General features: G+C 43.2%; 1 protein-coding gene across 1 annotated transcript; it reads right to left on the bottom strand.

Annotated features, from left to right (window-relative positions):
• Positions 1–11,377: 11,377 nt before the first annotated feature.
• Positions 11,378–24,022, bottom strand: CD180 (CD180 molecule). Its single transcript, XM_040340037.1, has 3 exons — positions 23,879–24,022; positions 21,104–21,270; positions 11,378–13,302 (listed from the first exon to the last, which is right to left on the bottom strand). The coding sequence occupies exons 1-3, from the start codon at positions 23,966–23,968 to the stop codon at positions 11,568–11,570; spliced, it is 1,992 nt and encodes a 663-aa protein (XP_040195971.1). The 5' UTR covers positions 23,969–24,022; the 3' UTR covers positions 11,378–11,567.
• Between the last annotated feature and the right edge of the window lie 326 nt (positions 24,023–24,348).

Genomic DNA, 24,348 nt, shown 5'->3' with positions numbered 1-24,348 from the left:
TAATGACATTGGTTGTATGTTTGAGGTCCTTGTCCTGCTGAAGAACACATTGGGGGCAAATCACACACCTCCATGGCATGATGAATAAGTATCTCCCTGTATTTTTCAGCATTGAGCCTGACCAAATCTACACCTCTATTTACAGAAATGCAGCCACAAACTTGCAAGGAACTTCCACCATGCTTCACTGTTGCCTGCAGAAAATAATTAATGTACCGCTCTCCAGCCCTTTGGTGAACCAACTGCTTCCCGCTACAGCCAAATATTTCACATTAAGTCCAGTCGGGTTCCTATGTTTTAGTACATAGTTGAGTCACTTAGCCTTGTTTCCATGTTCTAAACATAGGATCTAGGGTGTAACAGAATGGCAGCAGGTGCTCTGGACTGCTGAGTCAAAATTACATTTAGTCACACTATTAAATGGTTTACTTTTACACAAGATACCAAATGACCCCAATTATAAAGCCAAAACTACACAATAATTGCTTAAAAAAACAGTGTTAATCAAAAGAAATGGTCCAGACCTCTGTTCACCCGTGACCCCCAATGGAACCTGACATGGCTTGAGTAGGTTTGCCAAGAATGCATAAAAATTGCAGTGTTCAGATTCATAAAAATTAGCTATATACATACAGACTCAAGTCTGAAATTGCTGCCAAAAGTAAATAGTGAGTTATTTTTTACCATTTTAACATTGTAATTAAAGTGGTGTTTTAGCTGGACCTATGTTTATTTAACTGCTTGCCTCCACCCACCATCAAATGATAGCGGAGCGGTGCGGCTTTCATTCTGGGACGCCGTCATACGATGGCATCCCAGAACGGCTGCTCTCACTCCTGCGGTGATAGCGGCTGCGGCTATTTTACTATATGATCGGCTGTGTTCAATCACAGCCGGTCCCATGTAAACACGGAGATGCCGGTAATCGTCTCTCCTCGCCTCACACTGGCAGAGCGTGTGGCGAGGAGAGCCGATCATCCGCATCTCCTCACAGGGGAACATCTAGGAATGTAATCAACTTTTCATCCGTGCCCTGATTACAGTATGACAATTTAGTGTTGACAATTAGTGCCCATCATTGCCCACCAGTGGCAGAAATCAGTGCCCACCACTGACCACAAGTGCCACCAATCAGTGCCCATTAGCAATGCCAGTCAGTACTGGCTATCAGTGCTGCCCATAAATGCCCATCACTGCTGTTGATCAATGCCCATCAGTGCCGCCTATCCATGCCACCTATCAGTGCCCACCAGTGCTGTCTATCAGTGCCCATAAGTGTGGCATATTCGTGCCTCCTCATCAGTGCCATCTAATCGGTGCCCATAAATGCAGCCTCATCAATACCCACCAGTTCAGCCCATCAGTGCCGCCTCATCATTATATATTTTTTGTAAAATATAAAAAACCCAACAGTAATTAAATACCACCAAAAAAAAGCTCAATTTGTTTGAAGAAAATGATAAAAAATGTAAGTACAGTGAAGCATGACCGCGCAATTGTCATTCAAAGTGTGACAGCGCTGAAAGCTGAAAAATGGCTTGGGCAGGAAGGGGGTGTTGGTGCCTGGTAGGCAAGTGGCAGCAGCAGCTACAAAAAGTGTTGCTGACTTTTATTAAACACACACTCACCTGTCACAGTCAAGCGATGCGGCTGCCCGAAGCTTCCCTTCTCTCCCCTGCCTCTCTGGGGCACCGGCATTGCAAGTGTGGGCACCCAGCTGTGACAGCTTGTGAGCCACGCATCCTGAATGGCTGGGCAATCTTCTAGGACCTGTGACATGTCCCAGAAGATTGCAGTGAGGGGGAGAGGAGGAGTCACCTAGGCGGCACGGAAGTGGGAGCTGGGTACCTGTCAAAACCTAGGTACCCGCTCCCCCCCAAAAAAATGATATGCCAAATGTCAGGGGGTTAGGAGTCCGCTTTAAATTATTTTGCAGAGATTTGTTTTCACTTTAACATGACAGAGTATTTTTATTGACTGGTGTTAACCAAAAAAACAGACTTTTTTAACCACTTCAGTCCCGGAAGGATTTACACCCTTCCTGACCAGAGCACTTTTTGTTATACGGCACTGTGTTGCTTTAACTGACAATTGCGCAGTCGTGCGATGGTACACCCAAACAAAATTGGCATCCTTTTTTCCCCCACAAATAGAGCTGTCTTTTGGTGGTATTTCTGATGGTGGTATTTTTGATCAACTCTACAGTTTTTATTTTTTGCAATATAAACAAAAAAATAGCAACAATTTTGCTATAATAAAAACACCCAAAAAATATATACAAAAACAAATGTCTTCCTCAGTTTATGCCGATATGTATTCTTCTATATATTTTTGGTAAAAAAATCGGAATAAGGCTGCATTCACACGGGGACGGCGGTAAAGCGGAGGTATTCGGCCGCTATCGCTTTTAACCCCTGCTAGTAGTCGAAAGAGGGTTAAAAACCACTCGCAAATCACCGCTCCAAAGAGACTGCAGGGGAGCCGTTTAACAGGCGCTATTTTTAGCTCAAAAGCCCCTGAAAAATGTCCCAATGTGAAAGGGGTCTAAGCGTATATTGATTGGTTTGCGCAAAAGTTATAGCATCTACAACATAGGGGATAGGTTTATGGCATGTTTACTATAAAAAAAAATATTAGTAATGGCAGTGATCTGAGATTTTTATCGTGACTGCGACATTGCGGCAGACATCAGAAACTTTTGACACTATTTTGAGACCAGTGACATTTATACAGCGATCAGTGCTAAAAAACACTAGGGGGCGATCAAGGGGTTAACTGTTTCCTCGCTGTGTTCTAACTGTAGTGGGGATGGTCTCACTAGATCATGACCAAGATCACTGGGAGCAGTAGTTCCCTGTCATGTCACTGGGCAGGGAAATGCCTTGTTTACATAGGCATCTTCCCGTTCTTCTCCGTGACATGATCACGGGCCACTGGCGGACATCGAGTTCACTCACACTCACACGGCAGGTGCGCGACCACTAGAACGCGATTTAAAGGGGGATGTACAGGTTCGCCCATTTGCGCAGCCGTGTGCCGATGTACATCGGCGTGTGCTGGTTGGCAAGCGGTTAAACTGACATTATGGGTATTTAGACTGTTCCTATCATGATCCCCCTCACAACAAAGACTATTGCATATTCATACTACCTAGAAATATACATTACTTTGTGAGAATTGGGGAAATAGGACTTGACAGTCAAGTGTTATGAATTTACGTAAGAGTAACAAAGCGGAACAGGTAACTCATTTAGGGAAGTGAAAGTGTCTCACTTCATTTCAGATTCTTATGAAAAAAATTAAAATCTTACTGAAAGAACAATGGTAAAACCAACAGTTCATTAGTTCATACTTCGTGTGTGTGTGTCATATATATATATATATATATATATATATTTGAAATGGCTATGACAATAGTATGGTTGTTACACATACCTATATATATCTATGTAATGTACATTTTTTATTTATGTAACAGGGATAAAGATTTTTTTTTTTTAAGAAACCCTATCAGATTTTTACTGCTGTCTGTATCCATGTTGCAGATTTTTCTTCACTTCTGGTCTCGTAAAACTGCTGTCACTGTGACAGAAATTGAAGGGAAAACTCAATTCTGTTATATATTTTTTTTTTTTATGAGCAGAAAGCCTGTCCTTCCTTTAAGTATATACATAGCAACATAACAGGCTGACTTACTAAAACTGGAGCACACAGAATCTGGTGCAGTTGCACTCAACTGATCAGCTTCTAGATTTTAGTGTCAAAGCTTAATTGAGCAAGCTGAAGTTAGAACCTGGTTACTATTCACAGCTTCACTAGATTTTGTGTGCACCAATTTTAGTAACTCTCCTCCAATGTGCCCAACTGTTTTGCCAGTGATCTTTCCTTAACCACTTCAGCCCCGGACCATATTGCTGGTCAATGACCGTGCCCCTTTTTGCGATTCGGCACTACGATGCTTTAACTCACAATTGCGCGGTTGTGCGACGTGACTCCCAAACAAAATTGGCGTCCTTTTTTCCCCACAAATACAGCTTTCTTTTGGTGGTATTTGATCACCTCTGCGGTTTTTATTTTTTGCGCTATAAACAAAAATAGAGCAACAATTTTGAAAAAAAAAAAAAAATTACCTTTTGCTGTAATAAATATCCCCAAAAATATATAAAAAAACTATTTTTTTCCTCAGTTTATGCCAATACGTATTCTTCTACATATTTTTCGTAAAAAAAATCGCAATAAGCGTTTATTATTGGTTTGCGCAAAAGTTATAGCGTCTACAAAATAGGTGATAGTTTTATGGCATTTTTATTAATATTTCTTTTTTTTTTACTAGTAATGGCGGCGATCAGCATTTTTTATCGGTACTGCGACCTAAGGGCGGACACATCGGACACCTTTGACACATTTTTGGGACCATTGGCATTTTTAAATCGATCGGTGCTATAAAAATGCATTGATTACTATAAAAATGCCACTGGCAGGGAAGGTGTTGACACTAGGGGGCGAGGAAGGGGTTAATCATGTTCCCTGTGTGTGTTCTAACTGAAGGGGGGGGTGGGACTGACTAGGGGAAATTACGGATCGCTGTTTATACATTGTATGAGTATCAGTATCAGTCATATTTCTCCCCCTGACAGGACCGGGACCGGGAGCTGTGTGTTTACACACACAGCTCCCGATTCTTGCTCTGTTTTAGAGCGATCGCGGGTGCCCGGCGCTGATTGCGCCCGCCGGGCACGCGTGTCGGCACCAGGGGCCGCGCGCGCCCCTTTTGGCTGAAAAGGCGAGATGACGTATAGCTACGTGATCTCGCGCAGCCAAACCGACCTGCCGCCGTATAACTGCGACGGCTGGTCGGCTAGTGGTTAAGATGCACCAAATGTTTTTCCTTAAAGCGGTTATTCTCTGCATCTGAGCACCATAAGCCAAAAACACTATTTTAAAGGAGTTGTAAAGGTTCGTTTTTTATTTTCAAAATGGGTTCCTTTGAGCTAGTGCATTGTTGATTCACTTACCATTTCCCGCTCTTAATGGTTTTTTTTCTTTGTTGGAATTTCTCACTTCCTGTTACTCCTCAGTAAACTTGCCCCCCATCATCCGAGCGGTGGTTAGTCAGCCAGAACAGCTTACTGAGGAGGAACAGGAAGTGAGAAATTCAGCCAAAGAAAAAAACATTTAGAAGGGGAATTAAAAGAAAAGTTAAGTGAACCAACAATGCACTAGCTTAAAGGAAAATATTTTTAAAATAAAAAATAAACCTTTATGACCCCTTTAATTCATTCAAAGCAAACTCCCCCATCCATGTCTCTATGCTTTTCTTAGTTGGAAAATTACTCTGAACCCCCCCCCCTCCATATCTGGCTGTGGCCATCTTGAGTAAGGGCAAATGATTCATGTAGCATTTACTACTTAGAATCCATCTACCCTTAGCTCAAGAATGCAGGTAGGAGAGTGTACTTGGCTGAGAAAAACCCTCCTGAAGACTCCTGAGATGTATGACATCATTTGCCTAGGCAAGAAACCAGCAAGTAACAGAAGAAATGTAAAAAAAAAAAAATGATATAAATATGATATACTTTACTATCTAATTACTAATGCTAGCAGCATGAGAATTAAAAATAATCAGTGTTGATTGGGAGCGTGAAGTACCACATTAAGGCTACATTTACATGGGTGTAAAAATTTTACTGATCTTATTACACGTGTTTTTCTCTACCACAAAAGTTCCTGGGTAGGGATCAGTAACTACTTGCGTAAAACTGCCCTGTTTTTTTTTTTTTTTTTTTCTCCACAATACTTGCGCTTGGCATACATGTATCTGTATGTCAGAATATGGTAAAGGGATCATAAAATTGAACTTTTGTTCTGTTTTCTGTCCTCTACACCACTACCCAAACCACCTTGGTTGCCTCCTTTCAATTCACAGCAGAAGCAGCCCTACTGCTAGACACTCCTGAACTTTACAGTCCTCACCCTAATATGAGCAGTAAGCCTAGGCCAGCAATGCTGCAGATATCCAGCATTTGTTGTACATCCTTTTACGAGTTTCTTCCGATTAGAAACACACAGAAAAACTTGTCATAAGGAAATGTAGACTTCTTTTTAACCTCTTGGCACCAGCATCCTGCAAATATGTGGCCATCTATCCGTGGGTGGGTCTTGACAGTAAGCTACTGCATATTTGCATGCAATATTTCAAAAACCACTGTACAACACAGTTACCAGCAACTAACAGAAAGCTCCCAATCACTACTTGCAATCAGGAGCTTTCCAATCATGTGACAGCGAATCACAGCAGTCACATGATCAAAAACCCTGCCCTGCCTCCTGGCATCTTAAAGCGGAGCGCCACCCTAAAGTAAAACTCACGCTGATCGGAACCCTACCCCCCTCCGGTGTCACATTTGACACCTTTCAGGGGGGAGGGGGGTGCAGATACCTGTCTAAAGACAGGTATTTGCACCCACTTCCGGCCACAACAGTCTCGGGCAGACTGCGGGCATTACGTCACCTCCCGCCGCCCCCCGTTGTGTGCTGGGAACACTCGACTCCCAGTACACAGCGGGAGCCAATCGGCAGGCGCAGCGCCGTAGGGAACCGGGCAGTGAAGCCGAAGCTCTTCACTATCTGGTTCCCTTACCGTGGATGGCAGGGGGAGCAGCAGAGTGACGAGCGATCGCTCGTCCTCTGCTGCGGACGGCGCTGGACTCCAGGACAGGTAAGTGTCCTAATATTAAAAGTCAGCAGCTGCAGTATTTGTAGCTGCTGGCTTTTAATATATTTTTTTCATGGAAAATCCGCTTTAAACCCCTCAAAGGGCCAGGAGGTGTCTGCACCAAGGGGGTAATGTTGAAAAGTGAGTTCACACTTGCATCTTTCTGTGTTTTTATTTCCCCCCCAAAAAAACTTGGAAGTTAGAGTAGAAATGTGTTATTACATGAAAGGTATAAGTGGGGTACAGAAGAAGGTAAGTGTCCTTACAGTTAATGTAGTTAAGTAGGTACAGATACTATAGGACTTTTATCAACAAGCTTCAAAACATATAAATTACTACAGAGTATGGACAGTATTTTGATAACTTCTGGCTGCCGTCATCGGAAGCCAATGACTTCAGGACTGTGTCTTCCTGCTCTTTATCCATCTTCACAGGTAGGTATTCAGCCGAAACCTTCAAGTGCACAATGGTCATGGCAGAGAATGTTATGAAGCAGCAGAGATGCTTACATTATGAGTGACCTACATAGGTACAAACCTACATTTCTATTTTATTTTTTGTTATCCTCCAATTGATCCTCATTTGCATGGACCAGAAGTCTGGCAAAACACAACACAGACACACACATAGGTTGCTAAAGGCCAAGATCATTGTCAGAAATGGGTATTCATATTAATACTGTTACTCTTCACAGCCATCAATCATGGCACTCACTTCCTCCTAAACTTGCTGGCATAGATGATATGTAGCATAAAAATAGAAGAGAAAATAAGTCAAATATATTAGGGCATTCTGTGGACAAAAGTGAGGCATATAAAGGGCAGTACAAAGTTATTCTACATATTTTCTGTTTATTCAGAGTCTATCTCGTTTAGCAGGCTTCAGCTCATCACAGTATATACCATATAGCAAAGTCATTTACAGACCAATGATAACCAAATATTTTCTAGTTTTAAGTAGAGTGGGGAAATGTTTGTAATTGTCGTGTCTGCATTACAGTTGCTGAGATTGCCCCCCACTTTGTCTCTGACATCTGTCACTTGGATCGGAGGTATATTTAATTCTCCCCAAAGAAGATGCAACAACCCTTCTTCACTCTACTAGAACTTTTTTTCTTATTGTTCTCTATGTCCCTATGGTGGAGTTTTCCCCCCTCACTTCCTGTTTTGTTTGACACAGTGAAGGGGTTAAGTTTGACCTGGGGAGTGCTTCTAACTGTTAGTGGGCGTGGCTTGCCATCAAACGTCACTGATCACTGCTCCCGATGACAGGGAACATGATCAGTGACGTGTCACTAGGCAGAACGGGGAGATGTTGTGTTTACACTAACATCTCCCCATTCTTCCTCTCTGAGACGATTGCGGGTATGCCCGCGGACACAGAGTCTGTGGGACCTTCGGTCGCGCTGCCGGCAGCGGGCGCGTCCACAATGACGCTTCTTAAAGGGGACGTATATATATGTCCTTCTGCTTGTCTGTGCCATGCTGTCGTCGTATATCATTGTGCGCTGGTCAGCAAGCAGTTAATGGGCTATTTATTTGATTGAGTTCAAAATCACCCCTTTTATCTTTATTCTTTTCTATTGAATTTTTTTATTTGTTGCAAAAAGATTACAAAAATGAAAGTACCAGAACAAATACAAAATGTAAGTAGTACAACTATAACAGGCCTCCAGGGCTTGCCTCCTATACATACTCTCCTACAGTGAGTTGTAAGCCAAACACCCTCAACCCCCACCCACCCAAAATTCAATACAGTCCTCATCATGAATCCCCATTCTGAGTCCAACACATGTCACCAAGATAAAGTTCCCATTTACACAGAAAGGGCCTTCTGAATTACAATCTATTGCCAGATCAACAATGTTGTTACATGTCAGGTATAAAAACAGTAAATGTCATTGAAAAGTACAGAGCTAAAGAATTATATCCACGCAAGTCCTCTTAATATTATCCTCCCCCCACCCCACATGTAACAGTGCCATTCATATCGCTCTTATGACTTAATACATTCAAAGATAAATGGAAACCACCGACAGCCAGCATTGCCATATCTTATCAAACTTCTTTGGTCAACCTCTATTTGGGTGCGTGGCCTTATAGAATGGAATTGCTGTGCATTACCTAGTCCTTTCTCAATGGTCAACGATGGGGCAGTAAAACTTTTTAAAGAAACAAATGCTAACTTTTTGGGTTAAACTAAAAAATGTAATAAAAAAAATATATATTTGTGGTAAATCTTCAAGGTAGAACTCTTGTTAGACCAAGTAGTGGGCTGCCATTGCAAGCAGCATCTCTTAAAAATGCTAGATGCTTGGCTATCATGCTTATTCTGTGCCTTCATCACTTTGAGTCACTGATTCAGAACAAAAAGAGAGAAAAGAAAATCTCAGCTCCACAGGTACTAATCGTAACCGCTAATAGTAGATTTATGCGGTTGAAGTAAGAAACCAGTGGAACCTGGCATAAAACACACAACAAAAGCAAAATGCACACAGCACAAAAACTACATGCCAAGAGTTAAAGTATAAAACCCATAGAAATTCACTAGAAGTAATAATGTATATGAGTTGGGAATATTCATCCACTGGCCACAAGGAAAGACAGCACTACACCGAAAGCACACTGGAACCGCAATTCAATGCTAGCCAGTGGCAGTAGGCTTTTGGAGCTGATGGAGGACAACAAGGCTCCAATCAATGGATAGAAAAGACAAAACTTTATAAAAAAAATATCTCATAGTGATATTAAAGGCAAGATTGTTATTTAAAAAAAAAACATGTTATACTTACCTGATCTGTGCAGTGGTTTTGCACAGAGCAGCATGGATCCTCCTATTCTCGGGTCCCCCTCCCTCGCTCCTGGCCCCTCCCCCCTGCCAAGTGCCCCCAGAGCAAACCGCTTGCTATAGGGGCACCCAAGCAGGTTCGCTCCAGGGCTGCGACTCTGCATGCCCATTCAGACACAAAGCCGCGGCTCAGCCTTATCCCCTCTCGCTTCTCATTGGCTCACTGTCTGTGATTGACATCAGTGGGAGCCAATGGCACCCGCTGCTGTTTCAGCCAATAAGGAAAGTCCCTGAATAGCCGAGGCTCGTGTGCACATCACTGGATCGTGATGGGGCTAAGGTAAGTATTAGGGGGGCTGCATGAATGCACAGCTGGTTGAGCTTTGGTGGTGGCCGCTGAGTCCTTCTCTGGCTTTAGCCTACCTCCCTCCCCTCCAATCTGTGCTGCTTCCTTCTGCCATCTCAAGGCTACATCTGCCCTTCACCTCCCTGGCCAGGAGTGATTGAAGTAATTGATCCGGGACCCTCCTCAGGCGCATAAGCTTTTTAATATGTAGATGGATATTTTTTTTAATAAAGTGTTGTCTTTAGCATTCATTGATTAGAGCTGTGTTGTCCTCCCTGTCAGCTCCAGAAGCCTACTGCCACTGGCTAGCATTGGATTGCGGATCCTGTGCGCTTTAGGTTTAGTGCTGCCTGTCACTGTGACCAGTGGATGGATATTACTAACTCATATGGACATTTGATTCAATGGATTATTATTACATACATGGGTGTTTCTTAGGCCCCATACACACGAGAGGATTTATCCGCAGATACGGTCCAGCGGACCGTATCCGCGGATAAATCCTCTCGAGGATTTCAGAGGATTTCTATGCGATGGCGTGTACACACCATCGCATTGAAATCCGCGCTGAAATCCTCTGCCGATGACGTGTCGCGCCGTCGCCGCTATTATGACGCGGCGACGGGCGCGACGCTGTCATATAAGGAATTCCACGCATGCGTCAAATCATTACGACGCGTGCGGGGAATCCCTTTAGACGGATGGATCCGGTAAGTCTGTACAGACCAGCGGATCCATCCGTTGGAATGGATTCCAGCAGATGGATTTGTTGTGCATCACAGCAAATATCCGATCTGCTGGAATCCATCCCAGAGGAGATTTCTCCGCGGAAACAGATCCGCTGGCGTGTACACACCATAGGATCTATCCGCAGAAACCCATTTGCTGGGATTTATCTGCGGATGGATTCTATCGTGTGTACGGGGCCTAACAGGGATTTCTAGTGACTGTCTATGGGTTTTATGTTTTAACTCTTTGTGTGCAGTTTTTGCGCTGTGTGTATCTTGCTTTTGCTTTGTGATTCAGAACAAGTACAGAGATAAGAAATTACTGATTCTTGGATTTTAATTGGCTTTATGCTTATTCTTGGCTTGTGACTAGGACGTAGTGGAGCTAGATGATGACTATCATTTTCATAAGCAGGCCAGCAATGGCAGCTCCCATATTTCTAATCATTCAGGACAAAGGTTCTTCTCAAAGCTCTCACACCCTACCCCACTCTACTTCACTGTATTCTCCCACTGCTCTGTTCACCTGTTATAACTTCAGAAATACCCAGTGTTTTGGGGTACTGGGGAGCATGTGACCTCCTTCCTTTCTCGGGCTTGAGTGATCATTTGCCAGGCCTGAACGATGTCATGAAGGATAGCAGAAAGATACATTAATTCTATTAAGGTCTGACACTGAGAAACCCGTAGCCCAATGTTTTTCAATGCCAGTCTTTAGGGGGTTTCAACAGGTCATGTTTTCAGGATTTCCCTCAGATGAAACGGCTGTGGAAATTAATAAGGCAGTGAAACTGATCAAACCACCTGTGCAAAACAATGGAGAGCCTGAAAACATGACCTGTTGGGGCGCCTTGAGGACTGGAGTTGAGAAACACTGATGTAGCCTATACAGGCTAATGATACAGTGGTGAAGCTCCACAAAGATGAATATCAGTGAGTGGGTGTTACATTTCCTTGAATGGGCAAAGGGACATTTCCTTTAAATAGATAACTATATGGATGAATAAAATCTTTTTTTGTATAATCTTATAAAGCATATAACTAAGATAATGGTTGCCACTGCAACAATTATGAATATTATGATCTTCAACCAAGAAGTTCCACAAGATAATGACACTTTGTACAACTCTGTGCCCACTAATGAAGGTGGAGAACCACATACCGTGTTTTCCTTGTCCAGAAACAAGTTGCTGTGGCTTTTATACCAGGATAAAAAGTCAATGTTGGAGCATGAACAGTCAATGGGATTGTGACTTAAATTTATGGTGTTTTCATTAGAAATGTTTCTTAAGAAATCAATAGGAATAGTTGTGATATAGTTAAAAGCATAATTAAGAGACATAAATGTCAAATTTGCAAATAGGTTTGTATTAAAGACCGTAAGATTATTGCCACTTAGGTCAATGTGTTTCAATTGCTTCAGTTTTTTGATTGCCTGACCCTCAATTTCCCTTAACTTGCATTTAGCTAATATGAGAGTTTCAAGTTTTAAAGTGGTGGCAAACAAGTTATCATTTGCGAGAACTCCATTTTGAAACAAACTTTTTTCCATGTTTAAGAAAACAAGGTTCTCAAGACCTTTAAACACTTGTCTGTTGCTAGCATCTACATAACTGTTAGAGAGGTTGAGGACTTTTAAATCTGCTAAATTACTAAAAGGACTGAAGGCTTTATCAATCCTTAAAGGGCTATATGAGAAGTCTAGAACCTCTGTCTTGTTGGTATCTGGTAAGGCTGGGTTTTGTAATGTAAGTTGGTTTCCAGAACTCATATTCAGAAATCTGAGGCTGGCTAGTCCCATGAAGCTGCTGCTACAACATATTGGATGCATAAAAATATTCTGACTTAGGTCCAAATACACAAGGCCGGTTAAACTTTTTAAGCATCCATCTCCCAAATCTAATGTCTTCATGTTTCTAGCTATATGAAGGTGAGTGATCAGTGGGTACGTTTCTGAACTTATGCTGCAAAGCGAGGAGAACTGGTTATGGTTTAATAGCAGTTCCTTTAATAGGTTGTCTTTGCTAAGCCCTGGAAATCTAGGTAAATCTGTAAAGGTGAAATCCAGTTTTTCAATCTTGGCCAAACATGGAAATGTCTTCTGATCATCAGAAAAAGTTTGATATTGCAGACTGAGCTCCTTCGTGGTTAAATTACAAAGGCAATTCATATCCGATGGGGATACATCCTTGTCAACATTCATGTCATTAAAGGTACCAATTCTTAGACTGTCCGCTCTCAAGCCATTTAATCCTTTTAAAACAGATGACAAATCGACATTCCAGGCTGAGCCAGTCAAATCCAAGCAATGTAAGTTACTTGAGTTGAAAGAGTTTGGTTCAATGTACTCAATATTATTTCCCTTTAAAATGAGGGTCAAATTGTCAGTGTGCTTGAAAGTGTTCGAGTTCTCTACCGTTATTCTACTAATATGATTTAACTCAAGATTCAAAGTCTTCAATTTGGTCACAGGGGTGTCATCTGGAAGTTGTATAGAGGTGATATAATTGCTCCCCAAATGCAAAGTTTCCAGATTCGACAAGCTTTTCATTGGTATAAGCCACAAGTCCGATATAAATGTTTTCTGTAAGTAGAGGTGTTGAAGCGATGTAGCTCCTAAAAATGCACTTTCGGCAATGTATACTATACTATTTCCAGTGAGTACAACTGTGGTTAGCCTTGTATTGTTACTGAAGGCATCATCATATATCCAAGCAATACCGCTTCTGGGTAAAGAAAAATGGGAACAAACTGGGTGAGAATAATTTTTCTGACTTTTGAAGTATGTATGCAAAGAAAGAACAATAACAATCAATATGTATAAAATGTTAATAACTAAACTAAAATGTTAATAACTAAACTCCAGTCAGACAGCAAATTAGTCTAGCGCCCCCATAAAGCGGCCACACTGCTTCCGGTATGCGGACGGCTGGCATTTCACAACTGTGGGGGGGCACGCTGCTTCTAATTTTGACTGTCCTATCATCCTGGACCACAAACCTTCCTCACTGTGCTATATGTTTTCTGCTGCACCATTGGCATGGTTATATTTTCTTAGTCCTCTCCATAAAATTATTAAATTATCTGAAATTTGTGCTTAAAGTAGAACCATAGGCAACACTTTTTTTTTCGTTTTGGATAGAGTAAGGTTGGGTTATACCCCCTGTCAGTTTATTTTTTTTACCATCCTGTCCCATTGCAGAGGTTTCCCTTCACTTCCTGCCCCATAGCCAAACAGGAAGTGAGAGTAAATCTATACAAATTAAGTGAATACATTACCCCCCAGGATTTCAGAACTAGTGTCCCCACTTGAAAATTTCAGGGTTGGATTTTAAACATAAAGGGGTGTGGCCTCGACAGGAAGGGGTGGGTAATATTTAAATTAGTCAAGCCTAGGGCAGCCCAAAACCCAAATACACCACTGATGCCGAGGCCTTGATGCTTTGCTTCATGGCCACAGCATTTTATAAAACAAGACTACTGCTCCAGGTCAGTCCTCGCTATCCACACCTCACACACTTGTCAGCAGGGTTTGTACCTGGGAGGTGTCTAAAGTATGCAGGGAACCAAAATAAAAAATAAAAATGTGTGTAGGTCCTCCCAAATTTCATATCAGGCCCTTCAGGTCTGGTATGGATATAAAGGGGAACCCCACGTAATTTAATAAGAAAAATGTTATGGGGGTCCCTCCAAAAATCCATACCAGACCCTTTATCCGAGCATGCAACCTGGCAGGCCGCAGGAAGAGGGGGGATGAGAGAGCGTCCCCCCTCCTGAACCATACCAGGCCACATGCCCTCAACATGTAGAGGATGTCCCCATGTTGATGGAGACAAGGGCCTCATCCCCACAACCCTTGCCCGGTGGTTGTGGGGGTCTGTGGGCAGGGGGGCCTATCATATAACGTCGGCTCTCGTGCAGGCCACTAGGGGCACGCGCCCCCGACTCCCGTGCGCGTGCCCAGCGGGCGCGATCGCTGCCTGGCACACGCGATCGCTCGTTACAGAGCGGGGATCGGGAGCTGTGTGTGTAAACGCACAGCTCCCGGTCCTGTGAGGGGGGAAATGCTGATCCTCTGTTCATACAATGTATGAACAGAAGATCAGTGATTTCCCCTAGTGAGGCCACCCCCCTACAGTTAGAACACACCCAGGGAACCCCTTCCCCACCCCATAGTGTTAACCCCTTCAATGCCAGTGGCATTTTTATAGTAATCCAATGCATTTTTATAGCACTGATCGCTATAAAAATGCCAATGGTCCCAAAAATGTGTCAAAAGTGTCCGAAGTGTCCGCCATAATGTCGCAGTACCAAAAAAAAAATGCTGATCGCCGCCTTTACTAGTAAAAAAAAAATATTAATAAAAATGCCATAAAAATACCCCTTATTTTGTAAACGCTATAACTTTTGCGCAAACCAATCAATAAACGCTCATTGCGATTTTTTTTTTTAGAAAAATATGTAGACGAATACGTATCGGCCTAAACTGAGGAAAAAAAAGTTTTTTTATATATTTTTGGGGGATATTTATTATAGCAAAAAGTAAAAAATATCAATTTTTTTTCAAAATTGTCGCTCTATTTTTGTTTATAGCGCAAAAACTAAAAACCGCAGAGGTGATCAAATACCACCAAAAGAAAACTTTATTTGTGTGGAAAAAAGGACGCCAATTTTGTTTGGGAGCCACGTCGCACGACCGCGCAATTGTCAGTTAAAGCGACGCAGTGCCGAATCGCAAAAAGTGCTCTGGTCTTTGGGCAGCAATATGGTCCGGGGGTTAAGTGGTTAAAAAGAAATTAAGAGGCCAGGGACAACACGACCAAAGTCCTTAACTTACTGGACATCGCAGAGAATGCTGATACGCCATGTGTCTTCATTAGTACGGACGTCGAAAAGGCGTTCGACCGAGTTAACTGGCGATCCATGTTCTCTACCTTGAGGCATGTGGGCCTGGGCGAGAAGATGATGCATTGGATCTCAGCGGTGTATTCGAACCTGACGGCTAGGGTCAGGGCGAATGGAGTATTGTCAGATCTACTGACGATTGTTAATGGGACTAGACAGGGCTGCCCTTTGTCGCCCCTGCTCTTCGCCCTGACCCTGGAACCTTTCCTGTGCCATGTACGCCTAAATCCGACCATCTCGGGAATAGAGGTCAAGGGGACACAGCACAAAGTCTCCGCGTATGCGGACGACATGATGTTCTCACTAACACGGCCTGAGACATCTCTCCCCGCCTTAATGGGGGAGTTTGAGAGATATGGGGAACTGTCCAATCTAAAAATTAATTTCAGCAAGTCGGTGGCGATGGGTCTGAACCTGGCACCGCAGCGTCTTTGCCAGTTACAAGCTGGGTTTCATCTGAAGTGGACTGCAGCGGCCTTGTCATACCTAGGCACGAGTATCACCCCGAAATGTTCTCAACTCTTTAAGAGCAACTTTCCGCCTTTGCTTAAAACGGTCCAGAATTTACTGACCCAGTGGTCATCCGGCCTCCATTCGTGGTTTGGCCGTTGTAGCATTCTTAAAATGACAATCCTGCCCAAGTTCTTGTACCTTCTACAAGCGCTCCCAATATATATTCCAACAAGCTACTTTAGACAAATTTATTCCATGTTTAAGAACTTCCTTTGGGCGGGGAAGCACCCCAGGATGCGTAAAACGACCCTTTCGCTACCTAAGCAATACGGAAGTATTGCGCTTCCTGACGTTCGGGCTTACTATCATGCGACGCACCTGAGCAGAATTGGTTGATTCAGGCCTGTACCAGGCCTCCCACTTTAGCGGCGCGGGGAGATGGAAGACTGTGGCGGACCTGATGGATCCTGGCGGCCAGTACCGCTTGGATTTCCTGAGGGCTGGGCAGTTGCGCCATTTCCTTGAAACCATGCCGCCCCCCATTGCTGCAAATCAAATCCTCACGCCTTTTGAGGAACTGTGTTCTGATACAGGCATGCTACCGCACGCTATATCTCATACACACAGATTGTTGTCCGAGCCGGGGGAGGGTTTTCAGATCCCAAGCCTTGGAAGATGGGAGCGGGAGATGAATTGTATTTTTTCCGCCGCAACAGCACAAAATATAATCAGGTTTAGGCATAAGTCATCTATATGCACAAGGATACAGGAGACCAGCTATAAAATTCTTACAGGGTGGTACAGAACCCCAGATGTTCTCGGGAAGCTTTTCCCAACTGCCTCAGACCGGTGTTGGCGGTGTCAAGCGAAAAGAGGCACCCTCCTTCATGTCTTCTGGTCCTGCCCCCGCATCCAGCAGTACTGTTCGGAAATCGGACGGATAGTACAGAAATGTACAGATCGCACTGAGCTGGGCGACCCTGCGTATTTCCTTCTGCATGCGCATGACACTTCTGGGAGTATAAGAAATCGGTATTGCGCCATCTGCTGGACGCGGCGAAAGCGTGTATTCCCCTCCGCTTGAAGTCACCGGACCCACCGACCATAGCCATGTGGCTGCGGAAAGTGGACGAAATAAAACAAATGGAAGACCTTATCCTTACGAGCCAAAATAGGCAGGAGCTGTTGACTACAATCTGGAGACCATGGAATATATTTATATATTCCGAGGAAGGACAGACCCTGTGGGGCGGGAACACCTCGGATTAAACCGTTGGAGAATTGGTTGAATCTCTGGATGAGGCGAAAAGCTCTAGAGGTGGTGATCCATGTTCGTGAACCCCCCCCCCCCCCTTTTTGCCTTCTGCTGAATCCCCCCCCTCCTATTCTCCCTTTAACATCCTTCTCCCCCTCCCCCTGGGCTGCTCTCTCTAGATATCTCGGGGCTTGGTCCCCATTCCATTCTTCACCCCTATCCTTTTTCTCTCTTTACCCTCTCACGCTATTTTAAAAGAGGGGGGGGGCCCGTGGGGTCGCGGCAGCGCAGCTGGGTTGATGTGTTGGAGAGGACTTGGGGCAGTGGGGCCCTGCAGCGGGAGTGTGCTGGGAAGATGTTTCTGGCTGATGTGGCTTGGCCCCGTTGTGGGTGGACCTTGCTCGCGGGCCGGTGGTTGCACGGGCCCGCGGGGGAGTGCTCCCTGCGGCGGTATGGCCTCGAGATTAGCGGACTCGCCTGTATTATGCACTGTCATTACCTGTATATGTATTTCTGTTATTGGCTGTGCTGTTGTGGGGCTCTGTGTGGACCCGTTCCCTTGTTATATAAATTTAAAAAAATTAAAAATAAAAAAAAAAATTCCAGCGATGTCTCGATCTCCATTCCAGCGATGGAATCCATTCTTGGTATCCAGCGATGGGTGATTTCCACACTCCAGCGAGGATGTCCAGAGGAACACGCACATGATCCTTACTCCACCGGAGACACCCAGGAATGACCGCAGCCAGCATGACAGCTCTTATGTAGCTGAGGGCGGGGCCACCCGTCATGTGCCCCCACCCCCTCTGACGCAAGTGGAAACACCAGGCTTTCCCAGTGACGTGCCATCCAGGCATTTTTAATGAAGTGTTTGTAAACCTTAGTTTATCTATCTCCTGAGTTATATCCCATAACCATACCACCACTTTGTCTTTTGATATTACTCTTTTTATATACACTGGCTAGTACAGCCCTCGCTATACATTTGGTCACTGCTGCAGCTCTTCTACATGGACAGGAACCATCATTCGATTAATAATACTGTAATTTCCAATCGTGTGATTGGCTGTCACATAATCAGAAGCTCCTAGTCACAAGTATGCATCAGGGGCTTCCCGTGACAATTTAGTATGTGGGGAGTATGCTCTCAGCACAGTAAACAGTTCCCCATGGCCACATATATGCATCAATCATTGGGAACAGGTAAAAAAAATGCTTGGAGCTCTGCCTTAAGTAATAGAAGGAGCAGATCTGGATGACAAGTAAAAAATCATCTGGAAATGCTAATGTGTTCTTTAGGAAGTGCTGTTGCTTGGCTGAAGTCAGAGGTGTGAGGCTTTTCACAATGCTTCTATGCATGACCTTGCAGCCTTTTGTAACAGTATTGTGCAACCTCCCACGAACACTCTAGTGTGTGTAAATAAGGACTGTTCTCTCTTTTTCCTAGTCAAAGCTCTGTAGATTTTCCCATCAGCTTCTTTTAATTTTGCAACCCAGCTTTGAAAGTAGTTTATTTGTAGAAATCTAAAGACTGTGCCCAGGTGTGTGTGTGGGTGTGTTCATTTATTTATTTAGTACAGGTATAACTCCCAACATTCTGAGATGGGAATGAGGGACATCCATAAGCAAAAGTATGCATTAATAGGATGCGCCCCCCTGAAATTTAGAAATTTAGAAATGGGATGAAAGGTTTAACACTGTAAAACACTTTTTGATGCATTTTTAATACAGGTATATACATACATACACACGGGGCTGGGACAAGGGGTGGGCAGATGACCTGGGCACAGGGTGGGAGGTTGTGAGCATGCAGATAAATTAGTCCACAAAATAATCTAGCAGTCACACCATTGTATGCCTGCCCAAAAACAGAGCAGATGCACCCTTTCTGGTTGCCTGCCTTCTATCTGTGACAGCAGCTATGCCCCTTTCCAGAAGGAAAAAAACTCTCTCCTGGGCCCTCTCCTTAAAGCTAAACTCCATCTTTGGTTAGGCTTTACATAGTTTGTTTGGGCCAGCTTGGCCCAAGTGAACTATGTCCCTAGCTAACATGTAAGGCCACTGGATGTGCGGTATAAATTTTATGTATCTCACGGCACTGTGCTCCGGGTTCAAGCCGAGACTTCCTGTCTCGTACCTGGAACAAAGTAGAGTGTATCACAACATATATACATACAAACACTCGCATATATACGGTACTTAAAACCACCCATTTATGTACCTTACAAGTGGTGTATTCTATGAATGAATACACAGCTTCCTCTGATTGGCTGAGTCAGAGGTTGTGACATAATCAGCCTACCCACTGTATCTGACGCTGTGATAGACAGTTTATACTGCATGTCCTGCAACCTCACTTGTTAGTGAGGGACAGAGCTTGTAAATTCTAACAAAAGATATAATTCAGCTTTAAAGAGGAAGTATTGGTATTTGATCTCCTGCGGTTTTTATTTTTTGCACTATAAACAAAAAAAGAGCGACAATTTTGGGAAAAAAACCCCACAATATTTATTACTTTTTGCTCTAATAAATATCACAGTTTAAAAAAAGTTATAGTGGCCCAGATTCAAGAAGCAATTGCGCCCGTGTAACCATAAGTTACACAGCGCAATTGCTTACTTGCTCCGGTGTAACGAGTGCTCCTGATTCAGGAACCTCGTTACACCGACTGCAGCCTAAAATCTGCGCGGCATAAGGCTCTTATGCCTCGCAGATTTTAGGCTGCATTCTTGCGTGTGCCGCTAGGGGGCGCTCCCATTGTGATCAGCGTGTAGTATGCAAATTGCATACTACCAACTGATTCACAAACTTGCGCGGGCCCCGCGCAAGCCAGGTACGGAGTTTCCGTACGGCAACTTTAGCGCAAGGCTGCCCTTTCTAATTGCAGAGGCAGCCAATGCTAAATATAGCTTCCGCTCCCGCGCCGTGAAATTTGAATTTCACGGCGTTTGCGTAAGTGATTCGTGAATGGCGCTGGACGCCATTCACTTTCACTTTGAAGCAAATGACGTCCTTGCAACGTCATTTGCCGCAATGCACGTCGGGAAAGTTTCCCGAAGGAGCATGCGCTGTACGCTCGGTGCGGGAGCGCGCCTAATTTAAATGATTCCCGCCCCCGGCGGGATCATTTACATTGCGCGCGCTTATGCCAGGCAAATTTGCCAGCGCGCCCTCGCAATTCACGGAGCTACTGCTCCGTGAATCGAGGGCAGCGCAAAATATTTGCGTGGGCGCAGGGCAAAATCGTTGCCCTGTGCCCGCGCAAATATAGCGCAATTCTACCTGAATCTGGGCCAGTGTCTACAAAATAGGGGATAGAATTATGGCATTTTTTTTTTTTACTAGTAATGGCGGCGATCTGCGATTATTATCGTGACTGTGACATTGCGGTGGACATATTGGACACTTTTGACACTATTTTGGGATCATCCACATTTATACAGCAATCAGTGCTACAAAAATGCATTGATTACTGTATAAATGTGACTGGCAGGGAAGGGGTTAACACTAGGGGGTGATAAATGGGTTCAATGTTACCTAGGGAGTGATTCTAACTGTAGGGGGAGGGGACTCACAAGGGGAGGAGACCGATCAGTGTTCCTCTGTAATAGGAACACACGGATCGGTCTCCTCTCACCTGACAGGACGTGGATCAGTGTGCTTACACACACAGATCCTCATCTCTGCTCTGTGACGAGCAATTGTGGGTGCCTGGTGGACATCGCGCCAGCCGGGCATGCACCAATCTGGTCCCCAGTGATGCGGCGAGAGCACCCCCCACAATACAGGGACGTCATATGACAGCCGCCCGGAGGGACGAAGGGTTTCTGTAGGGAAGTGGTTAAGTAGACATAACAAGTATGCAGAAGAAAATAACTTCTTTTTTTGCTGCACATACACATATAATATCTCACCTTGCTAAATCCAAATACTCCAGTTTATCCAGTCTGCTAAAGGTGAAATGGTAGATGGCAAACAGAGAGTTAAAGCTGAAATCCAGAATCTCTGTAGAGTCAGGGACACTGTCAGGAAGTTCTTGTAGTCCCAACCCTTCACAATCGTAGTCCTTACCCGCAATCACCTGAAAATCAACACACACCGCCTCGGCTGTTTATTGGTGTCGTCTTTTGGAATCATTCTCCATTTCCTTTCCTGTTTATAAAGATTAGCTAATATTTGCACTTGGCTTCATTATACCACACTCTTTTTGTTGCTAACATTTTCTGTAGTCTAAGTAAAAAACCTGTAATGTTGAGTTGCAACTAAAAATAATATAACAAATAATAACATACAGGATTGGTCAAACCAAAGCACACCACCATGACAAAATATCCTCCTTCATTTTTTCTCCACTAAAAACGATGGATCCCAACTACTTAATGGTACCATCAAAGTACAATGTTCACCGCAATATTTTATGTTGATTATTTTAATATTTTATTGGAACTTGGCAAAATGAATGGAGAAATCTGCCCAGGATTAGTCTATGGATAAGGAAAACTGGAGAATGTGATAGAACCCATAAAAATGTTCAAATAAACATTTTGACCTTTATAAATAGACCCACACACTGAAATGTTCTTTCAAGGTCCGTTTCCATTAATGTTATTTTATACAGAGGAATGTGCTTCATATTCATAAAAAGAAGATATGTTAAATAACACATGGGCACAGCCAGAGGCGTATTTACCGCAAGGCAAACAAGGCATTTGCCTGGGGTGGCATTTTTTAGAGAGGCAGCATTTGTAGTGGGATGATATGCAGCTGCAGGCATCACCCTGAAATTTTTTTTTAAATTCGGTGGTCGGCTCTCTTGTAATACCAATCGGAATGGCTTACCAGACGTTTGATTGATATTACAAGCAGCGGGAGAGCCCCTTCCAGGGCTCTCTCGTCCCACCGGTAGACACAAGCAACCAGCCGGCGCATCCGCCAGCTGGCCGGACAGCCAAGCAAAGCTGGGATCGACTTTGCTTGGCTGTTCATAACAGTAAACCGGAAGCGATGACATGACATGACTTCCGGTTTACTTGGGAACCATCAGTGCCAGTTTTGAAAAATCTAAAGCATTCAGAAACACAAATCTTGGTGTTTTTAATGCTTTTAAGTGCAGAGGAGGGATTTCATAAATAGTACCTGTCACTGCCTATTGCAGTCACAAGGATGTTTTGATTCCTTATGACAGCAATAAAAGAGATAAAAAAAAATGTAATTAAAGGGTCACTAAAGGAATTTTTTTTTTTTGCTGAAATTACTGTTTACAGGGTATATAGACATTATAGTTAACTGATTCCTTTTAAAAATGATTAAAAATAGATAAAAAACAATCATATAATGTACCTGTAGTTTAGTTTCATTTTTGCTGTTGTTTCCTGGTTCTCTGATGTACAGAGACAAAGAGCCAATAGAGGGCAGTGATGCTTTGTAAAACAAAACTGGATTGGTGCTGACACACAGTAATCACACCTCCTTGATTAGTCACCACAGTGAGAAATCTCCCAGTACTGTGGTGATCAGGAAACAGACAACCAGGAAATGTCCAGAACAGAGAGGAATTACAGCAACATCAAAGCAAAAACGAACAATGAGGACATGAAACCAGGACTGCAGTAAGGTAAATGAAGCTATTTAGCTAAAAAAAAATCCTTTAGTGACCCTTTAAAGCAACAGTGTATTTTTTTTTAAATAAGTAATAATAAAAAATGAAAGTGCCCCTGTCCTCCCATGCTTGCACGCAAAGGCAAATGAGGGTGTCGGTCCCACACACACGCAAACAGCGATCGTCTGTGAATATCGCACCAGTCGCCCTCTGTAAATCGAAAGTAGTAATCTGTAAAAGCTTTTAAAGCGTCTCCTATGGATAGTAAAATGTACATCTTTTGTCGCCGTGCATGGGTGTGTGCAATTTTAAAGCAGCTGGGGTTCGACAAATTTAGATGGGGGGGCATTTTTAGGACAGCACAAAACCAAAATACACCACTGGTATCTATATTTGTGCCAGATTAATTAAATGTTATATCTGATTGGTTTCTCCACTTTGCACTGTCCCAACTATTATACTGTTTTATTACGCGCTGATCCTGCCAATAGATCCTTTTTTACATGTCCATATGGTATGACCACTGTGTTCATTCTGCAGGAAATGGTGCAGTACCCAGTGGACAGCATAGTCTTCAATAGCCATGTCATTTTTAAGTGGAAGACAACAAAAGATTTTTAACATTTTTTTTTTTAATTTAAACTATAGCTTAAATCTGAATAAAATCTCAATGTTCTAAGCACCACCAGCAGTGTTTTATGGATTGCCCCAACTATCACTTTTGCTGGACAGCTTGGTCTGCATGTAAATTTGGACAATCATCAAAATAAAGGCCTGTGAAATAAAAAATGTAATATATTAAATGCTATCAACACAGATATTAACCACATATAGTTATCGGAATAAAATATTTTTAGCTTTAATGACCACATTAGGTAAGTGTTAACAAAAGTTCAGTGCCGTTTACCAATTGAATTCAACATTCAGAGAACAGGGATTTGTGGTACGTTAGTTCACTTTCTAAATTCTCAGAGGGAACTATACACATGCTGTGTTAGTTTTTCCACAAACTGCGTGAATTTCAGAAATATATAAAGCATATGCAGGTAAGCTATACTGTTCCATATCTCAAGAAGAAAAAATTGGTTACCTCCGTGCACAAAGGTTCCTCTGGCATTTCAGCTGTGCAAAACACATGATATAACATGAGCAGTAGAGCAATGTTTGAAGTGCGAGCCATTGCTGCAACACCGGCTGCTGTCCTGGTGAAAACAGTATTATTAGTCGCCCCAAAAAGGGAAGCATTAGTCATATAACGACCTTTCTGATGGTAATTTATGAAAACGGTGTCAGAAAATCTCTGTTCCCCTTTCTACAAAACAGACAGCATGTTCCCTATTCATCAAGCTGCAAAACTGTTGTATGTGAAAGGAAAATAAGAAAAATAAAATTAATTTATAAATACATTTTGCAATTACGTAGGGAAGGGTTGGATTGTGTCACATTTTTATTGCTGTTTTCTTTACAGTGTCCCTGTTAGGCTGGATTAACACCTATGCAGTTTTAGTGCTTTTTGCATTTTGCAGACTTGCACTGCAGTTCATTTACCATGGTTTCCTA

The sequence above is a fragment of the Rana temporaria genome, chromosome 1, assembly GCF_905171775.1.
Source record: "Rana temporaria chromosome 1, aRanTem1.1, whole genome shotgun sequence".
NCBI classification, from domain to species: domain Eukaryota; kingdom Metazoa; phylum Chordata; class Amphibia; order Anura; family Ranidae; genus Rana; species Rana temporaria.
The sequence above is the reverse complement of the archived record's forward strand: the minus strand, read 5'-3'. Positions and strand labels throughout refer to the sequence as shown.

Bases quoted from the DNA above. Each gene is read 5' to 3' on its own strand.
- CD180 (XM_040340037.1), bottom strand. From the start codon at position 23,968: ATGGCTCGCACTTCAAACATTGCTCTACTGCTCATGTTATATCATGTG. The intron at 21,271-23,878 runs GTAACCAATTTT...GTTGATTTTCAG, and splicing joins AGGAACCTTTGTGCACGGAG to GTGATTGCGGGTAAGGACTA. The intron at 13,303-21,103 runs GTGAGATATTAT...TTCTTTACCCAG, and splicing joins GAGTATTTGGATTTAGCAAG to AAGCGGTATTGCTTGGATAT.